Raw genomic sequence first — 19,175 nt, 5'->3', positions numbered from 1 at the left:
TCAGTATTTTTGAACAAATGTTGCCCACTACGCAACTACAGTATATATACTTATTATTATTATTACTTATTACTATACTAATTTTCATGAATATTAACAGTGAACAAATTTAGTTTACTGTCAATATATCAATGTATCTAAATACTCAGCTTCACAGTTTACATTTTCTACTACTGTTCATCTTCAAATTCTGCTTTCACAGCACCTGCAAAAGCTACTACAAATGTTACTATCTTACAGTTTAAAGGCAATGGAACTAATATGATATGCAGCCTTTATCCCAGTTTAATCCAAGCCTATTTGTGCATTGCCCCCCTCAAATAAATGGAATAATAGTAAACCAAAAAAAAAAAAAAAACAACAACAAACAAAAGCAAAAAATCTTAACCAGTTTGTCACTGGAGGCCCAGATCCTGGAGGCGTTTCCATGGAACACGTGGCACAGTTATTGACCAGATTGAACACTTAAAATATAAGTGCAAATTAAAACCTTCAGCCCAGGTTGTGCATTAGCTGAACAACTAGCTTCCAGTACTTTTAGTAACTACTGCAAAGACTGCATTAGTTTCTGTTTTCTTTTCTTATTGAACAACAAATATCTATAAGTTCAAATAATTTCAAAACACACCATTTCAAGTTGTTCCAGTAATCATTTAAATCAGCCCTGGCTTCTTGTTCATTCCCACTCTGCTGTCGTGCTGCACCTCACCTCTGCCTCTCTGCACCGCTCCCCAGCTTAACATCCATTAGCCTTCTCCATTCACCTGCTCACCTGCTACACTTACCTCATAGATCACTTAGTATATAAACCCGTCTGTCGTTAGAATTTGGCAAAGTGGTTTACCTCTGTGTAATTCCAGCCTTTTTGGACATGTTCTACTGTCTACATGTCTACTGTTTTATGATCCTTGACTTCTCTGTGGATTTCTTTATTTTTGGCTCCTGTTTTTGGTACATTTGCCTGGATTGTTTGTTTTCTCTGGCTTTCAACTAGACTGTGTACAGGCTTTTGGATTTTTGGCCATTGGACTGTGTAGACAAAAATGTATTACCTAACAGTTTGTTTTCTTTTATCCTAATATTGTCTTTTCTGTGTCCTGATTAAGTTCCTGCTTTTTTTGTATGACATTAAGCTCTGTGCTGAGACAAAATATTTTACACTGATTAACAGATCTCTGTGTGTAAACTCTACTTATCCAGACTTTGACAAGCTTTCTTGAATTTTCATGCGACTTAAATTTATCAGACACCTTCCAACGCAGACAGAGATATTACACTGGCACAGGTGTTGAAGGGATTAGCCAAATAGATTGAATCAGATTGTACTGTTAATTAGCCTGTCCAGGATTTCCTGAGTTCTATCCACATTTGTTGTCACTCAGACCTCTTGATCAGCCCAGCCCACAACCCGCTGTTTTAGGCTTGACTTAATGTAATAGTATTAAACCTTGTTCTGACTGTTTATCTTCAGAAGAGATTTCATGATTACTGTGAACTCTCTCGCCGCTGCTCGGTGAAATGCTCATCATTACCATCTGTTTTCCTCTGAAGCTTAAGTAATGATTATTTTCTTCAAATTGGAACCTGAGTTTTCTTCTACAACTGATTTGCCTTATATCTGCCCGCTGCCTTGTGTGTTTGAGTCCTGACAAAGCTGCATTTAGGTAAGTATTCCTCCACACCACACACAAACACTATCCTTACAAACCTGATGCATTTAGTATCTGTAAAACCATTGTTTTTCTCTCATTTCCTTTTTGGATTCCCCAAAGCCGATGACTAGAACAGCTGGAAATGCCTTTATCACTGCTCTTGCCATCTAAACAAACAAATATTCAGAACATCACGTGTGCCTGACTGTTGCACAGTGCAGCTGTTCTAAGGCAGAATGACATTAACCAAAATAACTCTTATTCACTCATTCACAACTGTTCTTGTATCTGATTATCATATAGCAAAATATAATTGCACAGGTAAAACTAAGTTTAACAAAGACATGGACTTAATTTACAGACAACTGTGTGTACATTCAAAAGAACTTACCATAATGACAATGACACCACAGCTACTGTCATCCCACTGAACTGGATGGCTCAGAACTTCTTTACATTTTATGTCCACCCACTCCATTTTTCATGGCACTTTCTCCTTATTTTCAGGTACTCACTGTATGTGATTTATGATGACAAAGTTAATAAACTTTGGAACAAAGCAGACAAAGTTTGCTACATATGATCCAAATTGTAACTGGATCCAAACCATATTCTTATGCATATTACATTATGATTGATATTTAAAATGCACCCAAATAATCTTCTCAAACTCTTGAGTTCTCTCCTAAGTCCATATCTTCATTCTCCCCATCCTACAAGCACAAAGGATCACCTATTACCTGTTGAACAACCCTGAATGTAAACAAATGATCATTTATTTTGCTATGATACAAACTCTTTGTCATATTTTTGTGAATGAATGAATGAATGAAGTGTGAATTTATAAATGCAAAAACCAAGCATACCAGCAGTGGATTTGTCATTTGAAAACATAAAAACATAAAATACCAACTATATCTCTAAATTCCATGACTGTAAGCATAGCTATTGGGTTGCTACTGGGTGTACCTCACGTGTGCATGCTCATCACTGAAAGCTCTTCTTTACCACCCTCCTACTGAGGAGGGCCCCACCTATACATCCACACCTTGCACATAAGTGCCGTGCCAATATTGTTCTGCTCCCCAAAGCAACTTCAACTTCAAATTCAGGGAGCAGTTGGGGCCCCCCACCCTAACAGGCTCTGTCTACACTCCTTGAATCTGGAGACACAAATTGTATCTCACATTATATTTCATGAAGGGCTTCACCCTTTAGGGCTCTCACTATTGGTATAAAGGTTGAAGCTGGATGTTGGTGAATGTCCCACTGGCTCACTGGGACCATAAACATAACACCTCCAGCAGCCCATAAGGGAGGCACACACCTGACATGTGCACCTACCTACAGTCACACTGAACAGCACACAACCATTAAAACAAATAGCCCTAAATGATGTAATGCTGATTGATTAAATGAATAAATACCTGATTCGTCTGGCTCCAAGGTTATATTGGTGGTCTGCGGTCATTCTGAAGTTTCTAAATGACAGTCTGAGGTGGTGTACTGTCATTTTGAAATCAGATCGGTCTTTGGAAATTTAGTCTTTATCATTAACTAGGTTATCACTAACCTAATATTATTCACAAACCTGTGGTGACTGCAACTATAATTACTCTGTTTGTTTCTTTGTGTCTCCACACCCTGAAGAAGGCTTTAGGTGTTTTAATTACTTTAGCCCACTGAAATAAAGGCCTTTTATTTTTAAACCTACCTTGAGTGCCTGGACCTGGATTTTTTCTGCCATTTTTTTGGTCGTAATTTTCTTCAGCTCTTCTTAATTATTCACATAATTGGAATGACAATGCCTCAATTTTTCTCTAAAATACAGTTTGCATGCTGTATTTATTATTATTTTTTAATTATTATTATTGTATTTATCATTTCATTTTATTCATTTTGTTTTATTTACTCATTCATTTATTCATTCATTCATTCTTTATTGACAGACTGAATGACTGACTGATTTATTGAATGAATGTGAAATCATGTCCACGTTTCCTTTCTTTGGAAATCAGTTTTTACACGCTTTTACCGTCTGGTATATACACCTACCGCCAAACAACTTTGGTTTAGTTTGACTGGCCTGACTGCATTATGTTTTGTCTTTGAGGGACCGCCTTCACAGGGAACAGTCAGCTGTGGGAAGTGATCGACCGCAGTGGACGGAGGTGCGCACAAGAGGAAAGATGGGCTACTTTCCAGACTTTTCAATCGAGACCTGGACTTTAATAGTGATTGTCATCACTCTCATCGCAGTGTACGTATATCGTTTACCTCTGTCTTTTGAAATGCTTAAAAACGTTTTTTAAAAATGAACCAATTCCACCTTTAGATGGCCGAGGGCATAACTAATTAAATTGGCTGTTTACTTTTGTGACAATCCTCTCTGAGTGGAGGCTGTGTGTATTTATATATATACTTTCTAAAAGGTGAAATCGTAGCCAGAGTTGCTGAGTTGCAGAGATGAGGAGGGAACTATATAGATATAGATATATAAAATCTAATGAATCATCTTTCCATTGCAACATCAGTACGTAGCAGCAGAGCTACGTCATTTTGGACTGAAGGCGACTACCGTATTATCAAAGAACTTAATGGTAGAAACTCCTGCCTACAACGTGCCGTACAAAAGAAAACCTAGTTCTTTCTGCTGTCATGTGCCTCCACTGAAATGGCCTGTGTTGAACAATGAAAAAATATTATAAATATGCATACTATTAAAGTTATTTAATTATGAAAGACTCAGCAGAAATTTGTAAAACATTCATTCAGAATTTCATTTATTAAACAACAAAAACTGAAATCATGGGTTCAGATTTATATCATAACATAACATAACATAGCATAACTTTTTTCCCTGCTTCTCAGAGGAGCAAAAAGTGAGCAATGGACATAAATGGAAGCAATGTTTGTACATTGCATCATATGCAGCCTGTTGATCTTGCAATCAGCCGTAACAGTACAATGTACAAGGTCAAACTCAGTTGTACAGTTGTCACAGTGTCAGTGAATTCTATTTTAGGGTTTAATTTTGTCTTTCTCAGAAGCAGAACATGAGTTAATCTGTAGGTCAGCTTAAGCAGAAGTAGCTTTAATGACATTGTGATCTTTTATAGAACAGGAGGTTAGATTAAATGACATTTGTAATAACAGGTGGATTCTGTCCCCATTTTTTTAATCCTGCTTTTAATCCTCAGGTATGGATATGCTCCATATGGCTTTTTCAAGAAAATAGGCATCCATGGACCCAAACCTTTGCCCTTTATTGGGACATTTCTGGAGTACAAAAGGGTGAGACACATTTGTCAGATTAGTACAGTGATCTTACAGGCAGGACACGCTGCTGATAATGGTTCTGAGGGTTTTGATGACTTTGTCACTTTGTCTCTATTTTACTCCTCAGGGTGTCCACATTTTTGACACAGAATGCTATAAGAAGTATGGAAAGTTGTGGGGGTAAGTGAGTTTGCATATATTCTTTGATATTAATGAAGAACATATCATGCCATACATTTCTTATATCGTGCTCCAGGCTGTAACCGAGTTGCTAGAATGTCTGCTATTGCATTTCAAGGTTGTATGATGGCAGGCAGCCTCTATTGGCTGTTATGGACACAGCTATGATCAAAACAATCTTTGTTAAGGAGTGTTATTCTGTCTTCACCAATAGACGGGTAAGTAAAAAATACTGTAGGGGTTAAAATTCACAAGTTAATACCTCAATACTAATCCAAAAACATAATGTAAAGAAGGCTTTCTGTGTTTATGTTTGGTTTAGAATTTTGGCCTAAATGGACTATTAAGAGATGCTGTATCAGAAGTGGAAGATGAGGAATGGAGGAGGATTCGCAGTATACTCTCTCCATCATTTACCAGCGGACGACTGAAAGAGGTTGAAAAGCACACTGCAGACTTTTGTATTATGGATTATTAATTTTTGTCCTGTATTCGGAGATTTACACTTAAACTGCTTGATGTGTAAGCAAGTATTTAATGATTTAATGGTTTTGTTATTTACTTTTGGGCAGATGTACTCAATAATGTTGCAGCACTCAAACAATCTGATCAAGAGTCTTCAGAAGAAAGTAGAGGCGGACGAAGTCATTGAGGTTAAAGAGTGAGTAATGAAATGGGATTAGGGTGTAAACTCTTTTATGCCGTAAATAGAAAACAATATTGCTTAAACAAACATTTGGATGGTTTAACTTTTTTTGTTCCTTTTCTTATTCCAGAGTAAAAGGTGTTATTATAGTTCGTTGGAATTACATGTTTTCCTTTCGCTTTTGCAGAGTATTTGGACCTTACAGTATGGATGTAGTGACCAGCACTGCCTTCAGTGTCGACGTCGATTCCATCAACCATCCTTCTGATCCATTTGTATTGAACATTAAGCGAATGGTCAAGTTCAACTTCATGAATCCCTTGCTTGTGCTTGTTGGTATGTCATACATTATGCTGTAACCAGAACATCCATCTTGTCCTCTTGAGCCCTGCATTAACTGTATCTTCTCAATTCTCATTGATTTCAGTTCTGTTTCCATTTTTGGGGCCAATATTTGATAAGATGGATTTTTCCTTCTTCCCTGCTGACGTGGGCTATTTCTTCTACAACTTTCTGAAGACAATCAAATCAGACCGGAATAAGAATGAACACAAAGTAATTTACTGTTGCAACAATGGATTTGATGTTGGTTGTTGGGCAGTGTTTTTATTTTGGGTTTACAGTCTTTCCCTTGAACACAAAACGCAAAATCAAAATAGGATTTCTATTTGTTTTGTTTGGCAGAACCGAGTGGACTTCATGCAGTTGATGGTGGACTCTCAGATTTCAGAGAACGAGAAAGACAATACGAGCCCCCAAAAAGGTAGAGAAAGAAACCAGATGGAGAAATTAGTTTATTTATTTATTATTTTCTATGTAGTCATTGCTGAAGGAAAATACTTGCTGTTAAGTGGCTTCCTGTTTTTTTTTCAGTCATTGGCAATTAGAAGTTGAAGTTTAAACAAAAATACGAGTAACCTTTAAATGTTAATCTACAAATATTTTCATACGAATGCCCTCTTTGGGGCATCTTTGTTGGTGTTGACAAGTGAGGTCAAAAGTCGATGAGTGAAGTCAGGTAAGTATTGGACCAATCAATGAAACTATGGGGAGTGTATGACAGGATTTACTGTGTCTTAAAACTCTTGAACCTTGTGAACAACTATTTAAATTGTTTTGAAAAGCTTCATATTTATCCAGCTAAGTGCCAATGAAGAACCACTGAATACCATAATCATCCACTCAGATATCAAAAAGGCTCATGTTGACTGAATGATGGAAAGAACAGACAGTTTAACCTACTTGAAATGACTTTTGCCCCAAGCTAATGCTTGTTGTGTCTTTTCATAACACAAAGTTATGTGCTGGACTACCAGGCTACTAAAAATGTGAATCACACCCATGCCCTGCTTTTTGTTCCTACCATGTTAATGGTAATGTTTAAACTATTATCATGATGATGATATGTTTTTGAAATTTATGTATTGGTGTTGCAGGGCTAACTGATCGTGAGATCCTTTCTCAGGCCATGATATTCATTTTTGCTGGCTATGAAACCAGTAGCAGTACACTGTGCTTCATAGCCCACAACCTGGCAACCCACCCTCACATCCAAAAGACCCTGCAAGACGAGATTGATGAAACTTTTCCAGAGAAGGTTACTTGAGTATTTTTGCACTGTAACTGATTTTTTTTTATCAGCAACTGGTTCTGTGCTTCCAACTAAGAGCTACATTGTACTTGACATCCCTCTAGGGTCAGCCAACCTATGACAGCGTGATGCAGATGGAGTACCTGAACATGGTGGTGAATGAGTCAATGAGACTTTACCCTATTGCTAATCGCCTCGAAAGGATGGCAAAGGCTTCTGTGGAAGTTAATGGTGTGACTATCCCTAAGGGAACTACCATCATGGTACCAGTTTACACTCTCCACCGTGACCCTGCTTTATGGCCTGAACCTGAGGCCTTCAAACCTGAAAGGTACTACTAGATTAATGGCAGGTAAGGGTCAGATTTGACTAAAAATTAATTTGGCTAATTAACTAAATATATTTGTTCATGTTCTCTTCCAGGTTCAGCAAAGAGAACAAAGACAACATAGATCCATATGCCTTCCTACCATTTGGAACAGGACCAAGAAACTGTATTGGCATGCGATTTGCACTGTTGATGATGAAGTTAGCCCTAGTGGAGATCCTTCAGAACTTTAGCTTTGTCACCTGCAAGGAGACAATGGTGAGTTGACATTTGACAGTGGATTGACAATTGAACCTTTATAGGGCTTTATTTGTGAAACTTTTTTTTTGTTGTCCTAGATTCCATTGGAGCTGGGAAATGATGGATTTACGACACCAAAGACTCCCATCAAACTGAAGCTGAAGCTGAGAGAAACTGCCGCCGATTCTCCTTCAAGCTAACTCTGATTATCTGTAACCTGGAAATTCTCACTTAAATCTGCTTCTCTATCAAATCAGGCCACCAGTTTATGTTGCCTGAAGTACCTCTTTTAATCAAAATCACTTATATTCTTCTAAATTGAGATTGTCTGTACTACAAGTACACTAACTAACCTCTCACCTGCAGGCATGTACGCTGTACTGTTTAATATGGAGGACTAGTCAAAAAGGAGCATCTATCTATAGTCTAGACTCCACTTACAAAATGTAAGGGTAACTTTTATGTTTCACTTTAGACCATTCAAATATATTTCAGTATACAAAATGATTTTGAATACTACTGTAAGGGCCATGTGCATAACATATTACACAGCATTTTCTCCACACATAGTATCTCCTTTCATAGCATTCCTCCATGTAGATTGTCTGGGTTAATGCCACATGCAACACATCCCATTTACTGTGCTGGATGCAAAATCACAATGATGGATGTATTTGAAAGCAGTTCAATGTTATGCCTTATTATTATTCTTGTCTCTTTTTTACATGATTGTCAAGTTTCAACATTAAGACTGATGCTTGTAACCCACACCTTTCTTTCTGACACACAACTGAATGATAATTAGTTTACATCTAGTCAGGTTTCACAAAATTTGAGCACTGGCACTATCATTTTTACTGAGATTTTGAAATATTGAATTCAAGCACAGAATTGGTCATTATTTTTGCTGTATATATATATATAATAGAAAGCAAATACCAAATAACATTTCAATTTAAAACGAATTAACAACTCAAGAACACAGTTTATATATCTTGCATACTTTCAATAAGGAATTCAATTCCACATTCAACCACACGTTTGCATTTCTCAATTTCAATAAGAAAACTGTGAAGTGGAGCCAACCACTTGGCTCCAGAAGTTCATTTCTACTAAGCAGACCACTAGTGATGTTATTATCCAGATCTACTAACAGTTTTTTTTTCTACATGTATTTTAACACATTACACAATCTGTTGTAATCGTTTTGATATCTCGAATATTAAATCAATCAAGATCTGTGAAAATATCATGGCTTTTCTATAATTTCACACCTGGATGTCAACTGTTGTTGCTTTTACTTTTCCTTGGTTATTTTTAGAGGTTGAAGTCTTTTATAACATGATAAAGTTCTAAACAACTGTTAAAAAATGAGCAGTGTAGAGAGTTTTCGTTATCCAGTTTGGCCTGTTTCCATGTGATGTGTTTGGTGCTCTTTGATCCTCATTTCACTGATTAGAGAGGGTGGAGCTGAGAGCTTGACATGAAGTTCACCCTGAGTAGGTTGGGTTCAGCAAAGCAGGCCTACACTAAGAATAGATGATTATCTCATTCCCTTCCACTGGTCTTCCAACTGACATTGTTTGTTTGATTTATTTTGCATCTACGCACACTCACACACCACATTCTACTCACGACATCACTGATATGCTTACAATCACGTCGTGTGACTTAGTATTTAAATTATCAAATAAAAATGCTTCCACTTTATTTGGATAATAATGAGTCTCCCTGCTTTGTCAAATTTTTGAGAGTGGTGATGACAATCCTGTTTAGTGAATTGTAGTTTTAGTCAAACTAGATGTGCTTACTTTGAGAATGTAACAGCAGTGATGGAAATGCACTAAGTACATTTACTTAAGTATTGTAGTTAAGTACAATTATGAGGTACCTGTACTTTACCATTTCTATTCTTGCGTTACTATTTTACTTCTACTCCACTTCAGTTACTTTACAAAATTAGATTTTACATTCATATGTGATGTAAAATTGCATCATGTTAACAATATATGATGCAATGTTACAGATTAAATGATCTTAACCAGCTACAACTTTTAAATTCTACTAAGTTATAATGCATCAGAAATAATCATTCAATGCATTGATATTGTGAATGCAGGACTTGTAATTGAGTACATTAACGTCATTGTATTGCTCATTTTACATAAGGATCTAAATACCTCCTCCACAGAACTCCTTTCCATTTTATGTCTACCCACGCCATTTTGTCATTTTGGCACGTTCTCCTCATTGTCAGGTACTCACTCTATGTGATTTATGATGGAAGTTACTTAAATTTAAACAAAGCAGAGAAAGTTTGCAACATATGATCCAAATTGTAACTGGATCCAAACCATATTCTTATGCATATTACATTATGATTGATATTTAAAATGCACCCAAATAATCCTCTCAAACTCTTGAGTTCTCTCCTAAATCCATGCCTTCACTCTCCCCATCCTACAAGCACAAAGGATCATCTATTACCTGTTGAACAACCCTGAATGTAAACAAATGCATCATTTATTTTGCTATGATACAAACTCTTTGTCATATTTTTGTGAATGAATGAATGAAGTGTGAATTTATAAATGCAAAAATCAAGCATACCAGCAGTGGATTTGTCATTTGAAAACATAAAAAGATGAGATACTAACTATATCTCTAAATTCCATGACTGTAAGCATAGCTATTGGGTTCCTACTGGGTGTACCTCACGTGTGAATGCTCATCATTTTATTTATTATTTCATATTAATTCGTTTAGTTTTATTTGTTTGTTTGTTTGTTTGTTTATTCATTTTTTATTGACAGACTGAATGACTGACTGATTTATTGAATGAATGTGAAATCATGTCCATGTTTCTTTTCTTTCGACATCAGTTTTTACACGTTCTTACCGTAACGTCTGGTATATACACGTACCGCCAAACAACTTTGGTCTAGTTTGACCGTGTTGTTTCGAAGTGGAGGCTGGCCTGACTGCATTATGTTTTGTCTTTGAGGGACCGCCTTCATAAGGAACAGCCAGCTGTGGGAAGTGATCGACCGCATTGGACGGAGGTGCGCACAAGAGGAAAGATGGGCTACTTTCCAGACTTTTCCATCGAGACCTGGACTTTAATAGCGATTGTCATCACTCTCATCGCAGTGTACGTATATCGTTTATCTCTGTCTTTTGAAATGCTTAAAATTTAAAAATGAACCAATTCCACCTTTAGATGACCGAGGGCATAACTAATTAAACTGGCTGTTTATTTTTGTGGCAGTCCTCTCTGAGTGGAGGCTGTGTGTATTTATATAGGCCTATATACTTTCTAAAAGTGAGTAGAAACCAGGAAACCAGGGACTTGATTTGGGGGGCCTAAGCAAACTCAGGCCTGGGACCATATTTACACCTTTTTTGGTCGAAGATGTAGATCTATTTTCTTAAGTACAACTATTAATACAACAATATAAACATACTCTGTTAAAAGTCCTCCAATCAGAATTTGACTAAACATGCAGAAGATTTATCAAAAAAATGTACTTAAGGTTTGATGAAGAGGGAACTATATAGATATAGATATATAAAATCTAATGAATTATCTTTCCATTGCAACATCAGTGCGCAGCAGCAGAGCTACGTCGTTTTGGACTGAAGGCGACTACCGTATTATCGAAGAACTTCATGATGCTAGTTGAAACTCCTGCCTACAACGTACAAAAGAAAACCTAGTTCTTTCTGCTGTCATGTGCCTCCACTGAAATGCTGTAATAGGGACTTATTACAATGTACAAGGTAAAACTCAGTTGTACAGTGTCACAGTGTCGGTGAATTCTATTTTGGGGTTGATTTTTGTTTTTCTCAGAAGCAGAACATGAGTTAATCTGTAGGTCAGCTTAAGCAGAAGTAGCTTTAATGACATTGTGATCTTCTGAATGACTCTATAAGAATACAGGAAAAGAGTTAAACTTGATTTGGTTTCATTTTAATTTGATTCATAAGAAATAGAAAGGACAAAATAGAGAGCACAAAATAAATATTGTTTTGCTCAGGCGCAGACTTTACTACAAGGCAAGGAAGATAAGTGCCTATGAAACACATAAAAATAATAATAAAAATTCTAACTTACATATACCATGAAATGACTTACAGAAGGCCCCAACTTTTTCTTTTATTGTTTATGTTATATTATTTATCTGATATACATTTTACATTTTGTTATTTGGTGAGAGTAAAATTGTCTCTTTCACAGAGCATCATCAAGATAACAATGATCTTAGAGTGTGGAACAAAATTTACTCTCCCTCCCTCTCTCTCTCTCTCTCTGGGCGTGTTTTATCTTGTGCTGCTGCTGCATCCACTATGTTAGCCTAATGGCATTATGGTCAGACTTGTGCCATGCAGAAAGTGTTATGGAAATGTTATTTGGTCCAACCCAGTAAGATTGCCATTGTGACTTTGACATAAAAACTTAACTCAGGCACTTATTCAGATATAAAACCTACATGATAAATTGCCATCAGATTAACATAGAGGGGACATCTGAAAGGGGCTTTAGCCTGTACAACCCCACATCGTTCTGATAACAGGTCAATCAAACAGTAAGTGAAAATACCTGTGTGGGTGCACAAAGTGTGTCTAAGGGCTTTGGGTCAAGCTACTAGTCCTTTATCAAGTAGCATAGAGACAATGTGTCCAAAATTGTTTACTTAAAATCAATGTAATATAGCCCACATGTACTAATACATCTTTAGGCTTATTTTATAATATTTTTCCTCACACCCTGTGTAAGCTTGAAAGTTGGCTGTTAAAAGTTTTGGTAATGTGAGGTTAAATCAATCAGACCTTTTTATGAACCCGTTCCATACTTGTAGCAGACATTTTGACTAGTCAAGCACAGGCGTAGCTAATAATATATTAAGGCTGAATTCTAATTTAGTTACACCTGTGCTTTTTGAGTCACAATGGTAAGATTTTATGGTGCTAAAAAGTATCAAATCAGCCATAGAAACATCTCCATCAACCATTTCTGCCATCCATCCTGCGGTCAGCGTGTTAAAAAATATTCTAGCTGTCCACTGCTGCTTTCTACATGAAGGATGAAACTACTTTTAACAGCTCTTTCAAGCCTACAGGGGCTCCTTATTTAATAGAAAAAGATTTGGTTTGGAGTAGCAACATATGATCTCCGGAGAAGGGATAAACACCCTCTGTGTAGCTCGTTGAACCACCCTCACTCTGCTCGCCTACCATGATTCCTGTGACTGTATCACAGAAACACAACATGACTCACCACAGATAAAGTGGGAATTCACTGAGGCAAAATTACATAAGGGCTGTAAAACATGTCATAAAATGGTTGGGTTGAATGTTTACTACTGTAGTTTTACAGTTTAGCTGACAAAATAAGGAGAGTTTAAAAGTAGTTGACAATTTGAATAAAATGAGTAAAATAAAATAATGCAATAAAATAGACAGGACAATGACAGGAGGAGAGGACAATCTTTTTTTTGTGAGACAAGTATGATATCAAGTATATATAAGTGGGTATATAAAGTGAGTAGTCTTTGTAAAACAAACAAAACAAAGTCCATAGTTTTTATAATAAAAATACTTATATAAATTAGTTCATCCTTCTTACATTTATAATAAAAAAATAGGTAATACAATAGAAAATCTATACAAAAACAAAAGAACAGGAGGTTAGATTAAATGACATTTGTAATAACAGGTGGATTCTGTCTCTGTTTTTTTAATCCTGCTTTTAATCCTCAGGTATGGATATGCTCCATATGGCTTTTTCAAGAAAATAGGAATTCCTGGACCCAAACCTTTGCCCTTTATTGGGACATTTCTGGAGTACAGAAAGGTGAGACACATTTGTCAGATTAGTACAGTGATCTTACAGGCAGGACACACTGCTGATAATGGTTCTGAGGGTTTTGATGCCTTCGTCACTTTGTCTCTATTTTACTCCTCAGGGTGTCCACAATTTTGACACAGAATGCTATGAGAAGTATGGAAAGTTGTGGGGGTAAGTGTGTTTGTTTGCATATATTCTTTGATATTAATGAAGAAAGAACAAATCATGACATACATTTCTTATATCGTGCTGTAACCGAGTTGCTATAATGTCTGCTATTGCATTTCAAGGTTGTATGATGGCAGGCAGCCTCTATTGGCTGTTATGGACACAGCTATGATCAAAACAATCTTTGTTAAGGAGTGTTATTCTGTCTTCACCAACAGACGGGTAAGTAAAAAACACTGTAGGGGTTAAAATTCACAAGTTAATACCTCAATACTAAACCAAAAACATAAAGAAGGCTTTCTGTGTGTGTGTTCGGTTTAGGATGTGGGCCTAAATGGACCGTTAAGTGATGCTGTATCAGTAGTGGAAGATGAGGAATGGAAGAGGATGCGCAGTGTACTCTCTCCATCATTTACCAGCGGACGACTGAAAGAGGTTGAAAAGCACACTGCAGACTTTTGTATTGTGGATTATTCATTTTTGTCCTGTATTCAGAGATTTACACTTAAACTGGTTGATGTGTAAGCAAGTATTTAATGATTTAATGGTTTTGTTATTTACTTTTGGGCAGATGTACTCAATAATGTTGCAGCACTCAAACAATCTGATCAAGAGTCTTCAGAAGAAAGTAGAGGCGGACGAAGTCATTGAGGTTAAAGAGTGAGTAATGAAATGGGATTAGGGTGTAAACTCTTTTATGCCGTAAATAGAAAACAATATTGCTTAAACAAACATTTGGATGGTTTAACTTTTTTTGTTCCTTTTCTTATTCCAGAGTAAAAGGTGTTATTATATTTCGTTGGAATTACATGTTTTCCTTTTGCTTTTGCAGAGTATTTGGACCTTACAGTATGGATGTAGTGACCAGCACTGCCTTCAGTGTTGACATCGATTCCATCAACCATCCTTCTGATCCATTTGTATTGAACATTAAGCGAATGGTCAAGTTCAACTTCCTGAATCCCTTGCTTGTGCTTGTTGGTATGTCATACATTATGCTGTAACCAGAACATCCATCTTGTCCTCTTGAGCCCTGCATTAACTGTATCTTCTCAATTCTCATTGATTTCAGTTCTGTTTCCATTTTTGGGGCCAATATTTGATAAGATGAATTTTTCCTTCTTCCCTGCTGAAGTGATGGATTTCTTCTACAACTTTCTGAAGACAATCAAATCAGACCGGAATAAGAATGAACACAAAGTAATTTACTGTTGCAACAATGGATTTGATGTTGGTTGTTGGGCAGTGTTTTTATTTTGGGTTTACAGTCTTTCCCTTGAACACAAAACGCAAAATCAAAATAGGATTTCTATTTGTTTTGTTTGGCAGAACCGAGTGGACTTCATGCAGTTGATGGTGGACTCTCAGATTTCAGAGAACCAGAAAGACAATACGAGCCCCCAAAAAGGTAGAGAAAGAAACCAGATGGAGAAATTAGTTTATTTATTTATTATTTTCTATGTAGTCATTGCTGAAGGAAAATACTTGCTGTTAAGTGGCTTCCTGTTTTTTTTTTCAGTCATCGGCAATTAGAAGTTGAAGTTTGAACAAAAGTACGAGTAACCTTTAAATGTTAATCTACAAATATTTTCATACGAATGCCCTCTTTGGGGCATCTTTGTTAATGTTCACAAGTGAGGTCAAAAGTCGATGAGTGAAGTCAAGTAAGTGTTGGACCAATCAATGAAACTATGGGGAGTGTATGACAGGATTTACTGTGTCTTAAAACTCTTGAACCTTGTGAACAACTATTTAAAATTGTTTTAAAAAGCTTCATATTTATCCAGCTACTGATTTTGGCTGGTAGTTTAAGAGAAATTTGACAACATTTCCGGCACAGCTGCCATCTTTTTCCACTTTTAAAATTAGAATAAAATACCAGTGAAAAACCACTGAATGCCATAATCATCCACTCAGATATCAAAAAGGCTTATGTTGACTGAATGATGGAAAGAACAGACAGTTTAACCTACTTAAAATGACTTTTGCCCCAAGCTAATGCTTGTTGTGTCTTTTCATAACACAAAGTTATGTGATGGACTACCAGGCTACTAAAAATGTGAATCACACCCATGCCCTGCTTTTTGTTCCTACCATGTTAATGGTAATGTTTAAACTATTATCATGATGATGATATGTTTTTGAAATGTATGCATTTGTGTTGCAGGGCTAACTGATCATGAGATCCTTTCTCAGGCCATGATATTCATTTTTGCTGGCTATGAAACCAGTAGCAGTACACTGTGCTTCATAGCCCACAACCTGGCAACCCACCCTCACATCCAAAAGACCCTGCAAGACGAGATTGATGAAACTTTTCCAGAGAAGGTTACTTGAGTATTTTTGCACTGTAACTGATTTTTTTTATCAGCAACTGGTTCTGTGCTTCCAACTAAGAGCTACATTGTACTTGACATCCCTCTAGGGTCAGCCAACCTATGACAGCGTGATGCAGATGGAGTACCTGAACATGGTGGTGAATGAGTCAATGAGACTTTACCCTATTGCTAATCGCCTCGAAAGGATGGCAAAGGCTTCTGTGGAAGTTAATGGTGTGACCATCCCTAAGGGAACTACCATCATGGTACCAGTTTACACTCTCCACCGTGACCCTGCTTTATGGCCTGAACCTGAGGCCTTCAAACCTGAAAGGTACTACTAGATTAATGGCAGGTAAGGGTCAGATTTGACTAAACATTTATTTGGCTACTTAACTAAATGTATTCGTTCATGTTCTTCTTTTCCAGGTTCAGCAAAGAGAACAAAGACAACATAGATCCATATGCCTTCCTACCATTTGGAACAGGACCAAGAAACTGTATTGGCATGCGATTTGCACTGTTGATGATGAAGTTAGCCCTAGTGGAGATCCTTCAGAACTTTAGCTTTGTCACCTGCAAGGAGACAATGGTGAGTTGACATTTGACAGTGGATTGACAATTGAACCTTTATAGGGCTTTATTTGTGAAACTTTTTTTTTTTGTCCTAGATTCCATTGGAGCTGGGAAATGATGGATTTACGACACCAAAGACTCCCATCAAACTGAAGCTGAAGCTGAGAGAAACTGCCGCCGATTCTCCTTCAAGCTAACTCTGATTATCTGTAACCTGGAAATTCTCACTTAAATCTGATTCTCTATCAAATCAGGCCACCAGTTTATGTTGCCTGAAGTACCTCTTATAATCAAAATCATTTATATTCTTCTAAATTGAGATTGTCTGTACTACAAGTACACTAACTAACCTCTCACCTGCAGGCATGTACGCTGTACTGTTTAATATGGAGGACTAGTCAAAAAGGAGCATCTATCTATATTCTAGACTCCACTTACAAAATGTATGGGTTACTTTTATGTTTCACTTTAGACCATTCAAATATATTTCAGTATACAAAATGATTTTGAATACTACTGTAAGGGCCATGTGCATAACATATTACACAGCATTTTCTCCACACATAGTATCTGTTTTCATATCATTTCTCAATTTCAATAAGAAAACTGTGAAGTGGAGCCAACCACTTGGCTCCAGAAGTTCATTTCTACTAAGCAGACCACTAGTGATGTTATTATCCAGATCTACTAACAGTTTTTTTTCTACATGTATTTTAACACATTACACAATCTGTTGTAATCGTTTTGATATCTTGAATATTAAATCAATCAAAATCTGTGAAAATATCATGGCTTTTCTATAATTTCACACCTGGATGTCAACTGTTGTTGCTTTTACTTTTCCTTGGTTATTTTTAGAGGTTGAAGTCTTTTATAAGATGATAAAATTCTAAACAACTGTTAAAAAATGAGCAGTGTAGAGAGTTTTCGTTATCCAGTTTGGCCTGTTTCCATGTGATGTGTTTGGTGCTCTTTGATCCTCATTTCACTGATTAGAGAGGGTGGAGCTGAGAGCTTGATATGAAGTTCACCCTGAGTAGGTTGGGTTCAGCAAAGCAGGCCTACATTAAGAATAGATGATTATCTCATTCCCTTCCACTGGTCTTCCAACTGACATTGTTTGTTTGATTTATTTTGCATCTACGCACACTCACACACCACATTCTACTCACGGCATCACTGATATGCTTACAATCACGTCGTGTGACTTAGTATTTAAATGATCAAATAAAAATGCTTCCATTTTATTTGGATAATAATGAGTCTCCCTGCTTTGTCAAATTTTTGAGAGTGGTGATGACAATCCTGTTTAGTGAATTGTAGTTTTAGTCAAACTAGATGTGCTTACTTTGAGAATGTAACAGCAGTGATGGAAATGAACTAAGTACATTTACTTAAGTATTGTAGTTAAGTACAATTTTGAGGTACCTGTACTTTACTATTTCTATTTTTGCTTTACTATTTTACTTCTACTCCATTTCATTTCAGAGGTAAATACAGTACTATAGTACCCCACTACAATTATATGACACCTTCTATTAGTAGTTAGTTTACAGAATTAGGTTGTACATTCATATGTGATGTAAAATTGCATCATGTTAAGGATCTAAATACCTCCTCCACCAGCGTTTAACAGTAAGCTTAAGAGCATTGCCATTCATGCCATCATGTTACATCAGCTGTACCTGAAAAACACAAAGCCAGAAAAACAGAGACAAGCTCTGGCATGATGTGATATGTAACTGAAAACACCAGCAGGAAGTGGTACATAACAGATTGCACATAAAACCTGTTCGAGTCAACACTTCAGTTTTTTGTGCCAGTGCTTTCCATGTTTCCTAATTATTATGGGAATCCCCAGAGAACATGAGACTGAACTTTGACTGAAATGTGTTAGAGCCTCATGTGACCTGGGTTTACAAGTACTTTACTATGGAAGGAGAGGCGGGTGTGTACAGAGTTGAGAATGTCAGGTGTGTTGTGTAAGAACATTGGGAATCTCAACAACAATGACTGTGCACAATTTGGAACAGATCCTTTGACAAAACATCTTGTCTATCAGGTTTCTGTTCCCACATTTCAGTCAGACCAGGGTCATACTGTAAACAGGTAGAAGTCACAGAGAGACAAAAGAAGGAGAGGTAAAAAGCTAAGAGTATTCAGTGCCAGCATTTTTTAAATTCTATTTCACAGAATAAGTGGCCTACTTACTTTTAAAATGTCCATTTTTTCAAGGGTCTGTGACCTCTTTCTCCCACATTGTATGCCAAAAACAGCACTTCCTACTGCAAAATTTTACATTTCATAATCCCCTATCTCTGTGGCAAATGAGTAATATTACTGACACAC

General features: G+C 36.7%; 2 protein-coding genes across 2 annotated transcripts; both read left to right on the top strand.

Annotated features, from left to right (window-relative positions):
* The first annotated feature begins 3,741 nt into the window (after positions 1-3,741).
* On the top strand, positions 3,742-9,165 carry LOC122982435 (cytochrome P450 3A27-like). Its single transcript, XM_044351703.1, has 13 exons — positions 3,742-3,912; positions 4,853-4,946; positions 5,059-5,111; positions 5,230-5,329; positions 5,434-5,547; positions 5,684-5,772; positions 5,945-6,093; positions 6,185-6,312; positions 6,442-6,520; positions 7,194-7,354; positions 7,453-7,679; positions 7,772-7,934; positions 8,015-9,165. The coding sequence occupies exons 1-13, from the start codon at positions 3,842-3,844 to the stop codon at positions 8,114-8,116; spliced, it is 1,530 nt and encodes a 509-aa protein (XP_044207638.1). The 5' UTR covers positions 3,742-3,841; the 3' UTR covers positions 8,117-9,165.
* A 1,708-nt stretch (positions 9,166-10,873) lies between these two features.
* Positions 10,874-17,217, top strand: LOC122982433 (cytochrome P450 3A27-like). The gene is made up of 13 exons (XM_044351702.1): positions 10,874-11,067; positions 13,677-13,770; positions 13,883-13,935; positions 14,055-14,154; positions 14,254-14,367; positions 14,504-14,592; positions 14,765-14,913; positions 15,005-15,132; positions 15,262-15,340; positions 16,100-16,260; positions 16,358-16,584; positions 16,680-16,842; positions 16,922-17,217. The coding sequence occupies exons 1-13, from the start codon at positions 10,997-10,999 to the stop codon at positions 17,021-17,023; spliced, it is 1,530 nt and encodes a 509-aa protein (XP_044207637.1). The 5' UTR covers positions 10,874-10,996; the 3' UTR covers positions 17,024-17,217.
* The last annotated feature ends 1,958 nt before the right edge of the window (positions 17,218-19,175 follow it).

This window comes from Thunnus albacares, chromosome 5, assembly GCF_914725855.1.
Source record: "Thunnus albacares chromosome 5, fThuAlb1.1, whole genome shotgun sequence".
In the NCBI taxonomy this organism is placed as follows: domain Eukaryota; kingdom Metazoa; phylum Chordata; class Actinopteri; order Scombriformes; family Scombridae; genus Thunnus; species Thunnus albacares.
The sequence above is the reverse complement of the archived record's forward strand: the minus strand, read 5'-3'. Positions and strand labels throughout refer to the sequence as shown.